At 43.5% G+C, this 9838-nt stretch overlaps 1 protein-coding gene across 2 annotated transcripts; it reads right to left on the bottom strand.

Annotated features, from left to right (window-relative positions):
* Nucleotides 1–3963: 3963 nt before the first annotated feature.
* LOC129180410 (homeobox protein orthopedia-like) lies at nucleotides 3964–9062 on the bottom strand. 2 transcript variants are annotated; one of them, XM_054774869.1, is made up of 3 exons: nucleotides 8764–9062; nucleotides 8141–8547; nucleotides 3964–6168 (listed from the first exon to the last, which is right to left on the bottom strand). In XM_054774869.1, exons 1-3 carry the CDS (start codon nucleotides 8837–8839, stop codon nucleotides 5668–5670), a joined length of 984 nt encoding a protein of 327 aa, XP_054630844.1. In that variant the 5' UTR covers nucleotides 8840–9062; the 3' UTR covers nucleotides 3964–5667. The 2 variants fall into 2 exon arrangements, with proteins under 2 accessions (XP_054630844.1, XP_054630845.1); XM_054774870.1 differs by having other exon boundaries at nucleotides 8803–9062.
* Between the last annotated feature and the right edge of the window lie 776 nt (nucleotides 9063–9838).

Here is a 9838-nt window from a genome sequence, read left to right as displayed (position 1 = left end):
GGCATGGCGGGACCGGGAAGGCACCCACCGCAAATTTGATAGCCTGCTTAGGATTAAATTTGGAGCAGGTGGGGCATGTTTCAATGTATTATTTGCAAATGGCCAACAGCTCTGGGTGCCAATAAAGTCGGCTAATTGAGTCAGTGCGCCCTGAACCGTGTCCGGTGGAATAAAGCTCTTCACACGGGCGGAAGAAGGAAGAAGATGGTGCGGCCACTTTCCCGATAAAGCCCTTCCGAGTCCTCCTCTGGATCTCGTAGGGTCCAGCCTTTTCCTGTAGGGAGAGCATAGTCTTAACAGAAAATTCGGACCATGAATCAGTTTGTCACTCACATGAGTCAGTTGTCGGCCCCCCACGTCATGTCCAGCAACTTCTTGCCAGCTAAACAGCTCCATTGTTTCCATCAGCAATCAGAGAGCCAGCTTTTTGCTGATGTGAGCATTAATGACAGCTACCTTCTCAGGGCATGACAGGGCAGCATCACATCTCATCATGAGCAGCCTGAGTTTAAATGAGTGTACTAAGAGTCGTCATCCATCCATCCATCCATCCATCCATCCATCCATCCATCCATCCATCCATCCATTTTGTCCAAGAGTCGTCATGTAGTTTCCCAAACATGAAGTCCTACAGTGCAGCCGCCGTGGCGTACGCTGAGTCGGTGTAAATCTAGTGTTTGCTGGGAGTCGCTGTCAAGTCAGTTTGGCTGTTTCAGGAGTGGAGTCTCGCTTGGGTGTGTGTGCGTCACTATGTGGGGGTGTGGTGTTACTGGACATGCCAGATGAAGAGTCAGGGTCTCTGATTGCCAATAAAGTCTCTTCAAATTTCTCCTTGAAAGCATTAATACTGGCAATGAGGGCAGACGACTCACCCACATGACTCCAGGCGATGGTCAGATCCGCGCTGATATTGCACAAAATGGATCCCGATTGAATGTCGATAATGGGCAGCTGGATCCGCTTTGGCTTGGCGGTTGTTTCAGACATGGAAGGAGAGAACAAGAGTTTGTGTGAGGCCAATTCATCATGAGCGTGTTTGTATGGATTGTTGATAACAGGCTGTGTGTGTCGGTCAGGTGCGCAAACTCACTGGCACAGGTGGGCGTTCCAGGCTGTAGAAGAGATAAGTCATGAGCACACACATCCCCTTCCTTGTGCCACAGCTGCACACGCACATTTGGAGGAGGAAGTTGTTTTATTCTCCTGCCGAGGGGTGTTTATGAAGAATTTGAACAGATCTTGAATGGTCTTCTATTGTTTATTTTTCTTAGTTTTGCGAGTGTTCCAGCCCTTTATCTCCCCTACTTGCCAAAAAACCCTTTAATGTCCCAATTCCTCCCAATTTTTGCACTTGTTTAAGCCGATCATCACATTACTTCTCATATCCTTCCAGCAATGACGCAGGCTGCCTTTCAGCAAATTTCTCAGCGTCTTTTGAATCTCAGTACCACAACTTCCTTGTTCAAAACTAGACTTCCAGATCTTCTTCTCGGCCATTTTAACACATGGGCAATCGCACAAACACACAGGACAAAATTCACACAAGACACAACACATATAGTAAGTAACACAAAGACACATATTGACGGTGCGTAGGCCCCAGCGGGGATTCCTCCTCTCAAAAACTCAAACATAACAGACACACCCTGGATAGCACATACTGTGTACACCGGAAAGGCTTTCCTGACCAAGATTACGCAGTATACAAGTACTCTCGGTGGGACGTATACGACTTTAAACGGCTTTCCTTACCAAGTAGTACAAAACAACAAAAATCCCACTCAACAGTCAAGGCGGCACTTCTTCGTCTTAACTTGCGCTCTTGTAGGATCCTCGTCAACTCGCAATATCACCATTTTTTATTCTTATTTTCTTATTAAAAAACGGGGGAAACGATTCCTACTGGTACTCGCAAATGTAATTACTGGAATTAAATAAGGCAGCATTTGTTACGAACGTTTTTGGCTTTCTTTTATCATCAATTCCAGCACTCCCCCCCACAAGGAGGCAGGCAGAAATGAGTTCTTTCAAAACAAAGGTTTTCTGCTTACCGTGTTATTTTTGGCACCACTTAAATTGCTGGAAGTGTTGAGTGTCGAAGGCAGATGGAGCAGGAAGCACAAGATCCGGCTCGAAGGACCAACTGAAAGTTTTTGTCGCTTTTGGTTCATTATCTTAAATGCTTCCAAATGAGTCTTGGAAGCGATAGCTCAGTTTGAACAGTTCAATGTACCAGGAAGAATGATACACGCCTGCGGGGACTCGTCTTCTACGTGAGTGCAGGAGTCTTCTGGTCAGATGTCCTTTCACCTAGCTTGGGCCTTCCTGTCGTAAGACTCTGGTTGGAGCTGGTCGATACTGATTGTGCGCAGAGGGTGCGAAATGAGAAAGATGCAAGGCCAAAAGCAAGTGATAGAGATACAGAGAGTAGACAAATCTGCTGTGGTCACACTATGTAACATGTGCCAAGACATGAAACTACATCTAACAAAATGAAACTTAGCCCATACAATACTGTATATTGGCTGGCGACCAGTCCAGGCTGTACCCTGCCTCTCTCCCAAAGTCAGCTGGGATAGGTTCCAGCATAGTGAGGATGAGCGGCATAGAAGATGGATGTTCACAAATATACATTGAGAAAATGCATAGAAAAAGTAAATGCTGAAACGCTGAGAATAAACGTCTTTGTTGATGCAGGAATGAAAGCTGGTGTTGCAGCCCCCCGTGCAGGCGTGTCATGATAGGACACTGCACAACAATGGTTGAACAAATGTAATAAACAGAGCGACACCTCCTGCTCTCTTACGAAGCAGTGTCACATGAGCGTGATGTTATGCTAAATCTCCTTGCATTGTGTGCTCTTCACGGGCCCGGCCCACCACATCCAAGCCCGTGCACGGGTCCTGCCCGCCTGCCTATGGGCTGCACTAACAGATGTGGAATCACATTAGCCAAACGCTGCAATTAGTCTCACTCGTTCGCGGGTTAATGAGTTTGTGGAAATGTGCGACCCATTCCTCATTAGGTGATTTCTCATGCACTGATGAGAGAGAGAGAAAGAGAGACAGGAATCTGCAGAGGAAATGATGCAACACATACACTGTAAAGGCAACATCCATGCGGGGAGGGCAGGAATACAGCTGGGGAGAATGCATCATCCCAACATGACTCGTGATGAAATGACGCAAAGAATGCACTACTAGATACCAGGGGTGTCACAAGACACTCAGCTCACGGCACGAAACGATACACGAGATTGGTTCCCCACGACGAGACAAGATGTAAACACTCATTTTAAGAAAAGTACAATAAAAAAATATGACTGGACCAAAAAACTGTTTTGTTTTTTGGCAGTCACAGCGGTGGCTGTAGCAACCTCTGGGCTAGCAACTGCATAAAATGAAAGTAGCCGCATTCAAAGTATCATGAGTACCTCTGTGTGCCCTTTAAAATGTCTACGCTATTGGTGTGAAACCCACGAGTGTTATACTAACCGTATTGTTGCTTACAATGAGCTCATCAGCCGTTTTAATGCTGGCTGTGCGGTTTCCAACTTTGCACTATTCCAACATTGGTTCTATTAGTGCTGTGTTGTGTGACATACTTGTTAATAAATGACCATATGGTCCTTTCCCATGTTCTCATGCACTCTTAATCCTGATTAAAGTTGAAAAACAAGTTAGTATATATCGTATTTCAGTATTTTGTAAATAAAACCCTGTCTATATTTATCGCCTGCTTCTAACTCAAGGCTCGTCCTCTTTGCAGTTTACGTAAATAAACACCCATAGCTATAATTACAACAGCTGTTGTTGTTGTTGTTAGAGTACAATCTTCCAAAAGAAAAGAAGGATTGTGTGGGTGTACAGAATATCGTTTATTAATGTTGAAAATACACTTGTGTCAGGCAAAGACACATATGCACATTTTCATTTCAAGATTCAAGATTCAAGAGTTTTATTGTCATATGCACAGTGAAACAGGTAGTTAGTTATACTACGCAACGAAATTCTTATTCTGCTCATGGTCTGGCTTCTGTGTGACATTTGCAGTAAAACAAGTTTATGTTATTAGAAAAGACGGGAAAGAAATGTTGACTAGTATTCATATTTATTTTCAATATCAGTGTTTTGTTATCCCCCAAAAATTAAATAACAAGCTTACGGGCAGTGCTGCTAGTAGCGTAACATTGCTGATGTATAATTTCAAGTTTTCAGCTGCTTTAAAAGCTAAAAAAAAATGTTTATTATCCATTCATCAATTCCCTATGAAGCTTATCCTCAATAGGGTCGCGGGGGAACCGATAGCTGGACTGGTCGCCAGCCAATCACAGGTCACATGTAGTCCAACAACCAATGGGCAATTTAGAGTCGCCAATGAAACTAACAAGCATGTTTTTGGAATGTGTGAGAAAACCCACGCACATGCAAACTCCACACAGATTCCAACCAAAGTCTTCCCGACCTGCGGACTGCGTGGCCAACATGCGAACCACTCGGAGCATGTTTATTATACTTTGTCAAATCAACGGCATCATTTTGGCTGCAAAAACATATTCAAGTGTATACTGAATTATGCCGGTAGACGAGTGCAGGTAATGAAACATTAGTTTCATCTGCGCAATCAGGTAAGAGCTAATCTTGAGCTGTATCGTCATTTCTGCCTTTATTACAACAGTAATGGTTATTTTTGATCGTCACGATCAATTTGACTGTTTATTATTGTGTTTGTAGTTTGCAGTACATGAGCGGGGCAACATCAGGTAGAGCTCTCAGCTGGTTGCAATGCCGTTGTGCAACACTGCAAACTACAATAACATAATATTAAACATATTAGCGTTAATCACAACGATAGGCATGTTTTATTGGATCATAGGCACTAACAAAGTGGCGTGACCCGGTTTAAAAGACATTGTCATTTCTTCAGCACAGTCACAAAATGACGACACAAAACCGATCGCGTGGAATAGAGACAATGATTTAAAAGTACTTTTATTCGTTGCTCTTTTTTTATTTGGTACAAACCTGTCAGTGTGATGCATTTCGATGTAAGATCAAACATTTAAGAAATGTGTCAAGTAATATAGCACATACAATAAGTTAAAACATGTCACACAAGAAGGTTTTTTATCTACACAAAAACACCCTAAAACAGAGTTTAGGCTTATAGACTGAAAGATCACTGTATAGTGTGTCTGTGTAAGTGTGTGTGGGCACCTACAGTCATGTGAAACCTCCATGCACGGTGCATGCCTGCAGCTCCAACGGGCCCACGCACAGGCTGTTACTAAAATAAACAAAACAATGTATATTTCATAAATTACCGTTGGACATAACACAAGATCACCTGAACACAACAACATGAGCGCTGCAAGAGGCTCTCGATAAAAACGACAATTGTTAGGCCCTCTTTAATTAAAGGTCCACAGTCTTCTAGAGATTATTACAATGGGATTTATTTGCCAATCCATTTTTTTATTTTAAATGACCACCGTGATTCAGTGTCCATTGGTGTGATTGCTTTCATCATCTTAGAGCATCCACACACACCTTCAAGGTTGTCTAAGTGGCGAGGGAATGGAGCCTCGGCGTAGGAGTGGGGGGTGAGTGGCCGTTTTTTGTTTGTTTGTTTGGGTTTTTTGTTTTTTTTACTATTATTTACAAGTCACTAAGTGAAGCTCATGGACACTGTGTGCTCCAGCGCCTTGCGCCGCAGAGAGGCGATGCTGGTCCCTCGCCACATGTCACTGTCCGGGGAGCTACACAGCTGCGGGGAGCCCGATACGTTCGTGGGGCCGGAGAGAGACGCCGACATGCCGGGGAAAGGCGACTGGTACAGGTGCGACTGCAGGCCGGAGCCGTTGGACGAGAGGCCGTTGGAGAGGCCCATGGAGTTGGGGGGCGGACCGTGGCCCAGGCTGCACTGCGACAGAGACTGAGCCATGGAGGGCTGGCGCCCCAGAGCGGGCGGCAGCTGCAGCTGGGACACGCCCGGCATGCCGGTGGCCCAGCGGGAGTCGTTGGCGTGGAACGAGCACAGACTGTTCTCCATGGCGGCCGCCGAGAACTGAGGCAAGCCCGGCGTGGGAAGCAGCGTGCCGGGGGCGCGGAACACGTTGGTGGTCTTCTTCCTCTTCTTCCACTTTGCGCGCCGGTTCTGGAACCACACCTAGAGAACCAAACGTATACGGACCAGTCAGTCTTTAACGTGGAACATAACACCGCTTGGACACATCATTTACACGCCAGCTTACATCTGCAGAAACAATTACAGTATGTCTGCACTTCCACTTTATGAAACACTGTCTTCAAAAATGTAAAATCATCCATTACGTACAACGGATGGGTGTCTTTTTTTGTTTTCTTTTATTGTGTGTATTTATTTACTGTTATTTATTTTTGTTTGCACCCAAAGTAATGTTATTCTGCAGACATTCTCTTCTGGAAGACAAAATACAGACATGCGTAACACTATAAATGATCAGGTGTGGAATTATATTAAGAAACACAATAGGACGTATCCACCACTGATATAAAAATACATGTGAGAAACTAGAATAATTAGACGTATCAAGCATAACTTAGTATGCAACTATAAGTATTAACGTTTAGTTGTAATTAATATACTCTATATTCATTCTAATGATTGTACATGTAAACAGCTTAGCTGGTTTCGTCATTATTATTTTGAATGCCACACTAAAAATTATAGCACCCATTTAAAATATACAGACTCAAATGAAATAAATACACCCAGTAGCCACTATAATAGAACTCATATTCATTTTAAAATCTGTTTGTTGCCTTGCAATGTGACCTTGAATGCTTTGGATAAAGCTGTAAATAAAATATATAATGAAGAGGTATGTTTAAAAAAGAAAAGAAAAGAAAATGCCACGATGGTACAATTCATATCCATCACTGTTATTTCTATTTAAATACTACACTATTTGATGATACTATTATCATCCTTATGTACCTGTAGGTGTCTTTATCGCTTTTCTAACAAAAAACTAAATAAACAATTGCAAAAATTGCCTGTATTGTGTGCGAATTATGATACATAGACACATTGCAATACACCACTAGAAGGAAAACACTTTCATAAAGATTTCATCACACTGGACTGTGATTAACTCCCTCTCATTCCACGCAGCCACCCGTGAAGCATCAGCCGAGGTTATTACTCGACGAGGGAGAAACAGAAAGCAATTTCTCATTCTGTTAAAAAAAAATACTGTATTACCTGAGTTCTATTAAGAGATTTCTGATGGAATATTTTTTGAAAGGAAGCGCAAGACAACCACGTGATCTTTGCATAGCATGCTGTTGTTTTTAGTCCAACACGAAACAGGCCACATTGACATGAGAAGAGGACTATTGTTAAGGTGACTAATGATCCTACTGCTTTTATTGCTTCACTGGGATCATTTGCATTAATAATCCGCTCACTCTTATAATAAATAAGAGTGGAAATCGGTTGAAAATGCCTTTGTTTTATTGCATTGGTGCGAATGTATGCTTTAAAAAAATTAAAACGCCAACAAGTGATGTGATAGATCATTTCAGGCAAAAACATCAATATGTGAATGCTTTAAATTCTGGAGAAGATATCGGCTCTTCTTCTGAATTGATTGCATCGCATGTTGTTTTTTTATGAACAAAAGAGAACTAAGGTAAAGAAAAATAATACATGTCACGTGTTTCCATCCATGACAGGCGTTGATCATTTGGATAACAACGAAATCACTTGCTTCTATGGTCCGGTTTACGATAACATTTATTACAGGGTATAACGTGTGGCTTTAATATTCTAATGTTCTTTTATATTCTGCTTTGCATTTTCTCAGGTGAGCTTCAGCACCCCGGACAGCGACACACGAACCTGACTGCATTTGAACTAAAATAGTGAATTATTATTTAGTTAATTTGGCACAACTAAATTGGTGACTATTTGTAGTTTTGGAAGCTAATATCATATGATACTAATGTAATTTACACCTTATTGGGATAAATACATTTCATAATGTATTCTAGAACCTTATGAGGTTCGTCCTGATCCTCAACCAGTCAGTTTCTCATATTTTCAAATGTACTTCCCTCCAGGACTGCGTGGGCTCGAAGAAGTGTGAAAAGCTTACCTGGACTCTGGACTCCGTGAGGCCGATCCTGAGCGCCAGTTCCTCCCTCATGAAGATGTCCGGGTAATGGGTTTTGGCGAAGCTACGCTCCAGTTCGTTGAGCTGGGCCGGTGTGAAGCGGGTTCGGTGCCGTTTCTGTTTCTGCTGACTGGCCGTCTGACCGGAACTCTGCTGGGGTTGCTGCTGCTGCTGCTGTTGCTGCTTCTCGGGTTCTTTGCCGTTCACCGGCATGCCTGCCGAGTTGGAGCCCACGGTGGTGATGTCTTCCCCGGGCAGGAGAGTGGTTCCCTCCACGGAATCAGAACCGGGGGCCATGTCTCCTGGATGGCCCTGGTCTGGCACACCGCCACCCAGCCGACACTTGAGGGCTTCTCTGTGTCCGAGTAGCTCTGCAGCATCCTTCATCCCTGAGAGGATGATGACAACGTAAATACATGCAACAAAAAAAAAAAACATGACAAAAATAATAAATTAACTTAATTTAGCCTGGGGTTTAATCACATTTATGCTGTCAAATCATTCCTAATTCCACACAAAAACACTTAACTGTACACATAATTAAATACACAGTCAATTGACGGCTAGATAAACACAAGGTTAAAAAGAAGAAGTTGGACTCTTACAGTGGAGTTTAGCTCCGGGGTTTAGAGCTGAGAACTCACCGAGCCGAGCATCCAGGAGGTCGGCGTGAGAGAGCATCGCGTACCGCTCCAGGGCGAAAAGAGGTCCGGGGGAAAATCTCCTATACAAACTTTGGGGGCAATTTAAGGGGCATAGATGGCTCTAAATGAAGGAAAATTCGCTTTGTGCTTAAAAAAAGGAGGTCCCTTGCATTATAATGGCCCTTAGAACGGCTGGGAGGCGCTTATTAGTGGACAGAAGCCGTCAGCTTCCTCAAATAAGAACCAATCAGAGGCAGGGATCGGACCGAACCGACACCCCCACGCGCCACCCCCCCCCACCTACCCTACACACGCACGCGCAGAGACGTACGCGTGCGCGTTTTTTAAAAAAAGCACTACAATTCAATTCTGCCATACCATCTTCTGATTTATTAGCTTTTCATGCTCAAATTATTCCATGTTAAAACGTCTTAATGTGTTTGTTTAATCTCACACATGCTTGCGAGATGAACACACGCGTGAAATGTCCGCACTAAAACAAAACAAAAAAAATGACAAGAGCTAATGTGGAATTAAGGCTGTCGAATCATAGAGGGAAATAAATCACGATGGCAGATAGAGTGTGCAAAGATGCAAAAACAAACAACGAAAGGTGAATGCATGATATAGTTTTAAAGTGCATGCAAATGCGAGATGTTTCTGCACAAAAACAAAACAAATATGTGTCCCGGTCCCGACTGGCGGGTGATTTGTGGAGACAAATGGGGAAATAAATAAATAAACGAGTACAGATGGATTGCAGGCTCTAGTTAGTGATCGGGGCCGCTTTAACTCCCATCGACTTTTCATCAAGGCGTTGGCAATTAGAGCCATTTAGGCCCGCTTTGCTTCGAACTAAATCAGACGTGCCGGACCCCCTAAACGGAGCATGGTGCATGCCCTCGTCTTGCAGAGAGGAGGCCCATAAGTAGGACTGTTCCACAATATAAAAAAAGAGGACAAGCATTGATCTGCAAGACTTCTCTCCGCGCACTGTGCTGCTGCATGCATGGTGCATGGGGGGATATTTTTGTGG

The sequence above is a fragment of the Dunckerocampus dactyliophorus genome, chromosome 4, assembly GCF_027744805.1.
Source record: "Dunckerocampus dactyliophorus isolate RoL2022-P2 chromosome 4, RoL_Ddac_1.1, whole genome shotgun sequence".
In the NCBI taxonomy this organism is placed as follows: Eukaryota; Metazoa; Chordata; class Actinopteri; order Syngnathiformes; family Syngnathidae; genus Dunckerocampus; species Dunckerocampus dactyliophorus.
This window is presented reverse-complemented; position numbering and strand designations above follow the sequence as displayed.

Coding starts and splice junctions, on each gene's coding strand:
- LOC129180410 (XM_054774869.1), bottom strand. CDS start 8,839: ATGCTCTCTCACGCCGACCTCCTGGATGCTCGGCTCGGTGAGTTCTCA. Junction 8,548..8,763: donor CCCCGGAGCTAAACTCCACT/GTAAGAGTCCAA, acceptor TCATCCTCTCAG/GGATGAAGGATGCTGCAGAG. Junction 6,169..8,140: donor TCACGGAGTCCAGAGTCCAG/GTAAGCTTTTCA, acceptor TTGGTTCTCTAG/GTGTGGTTCCAGAACCGGCG.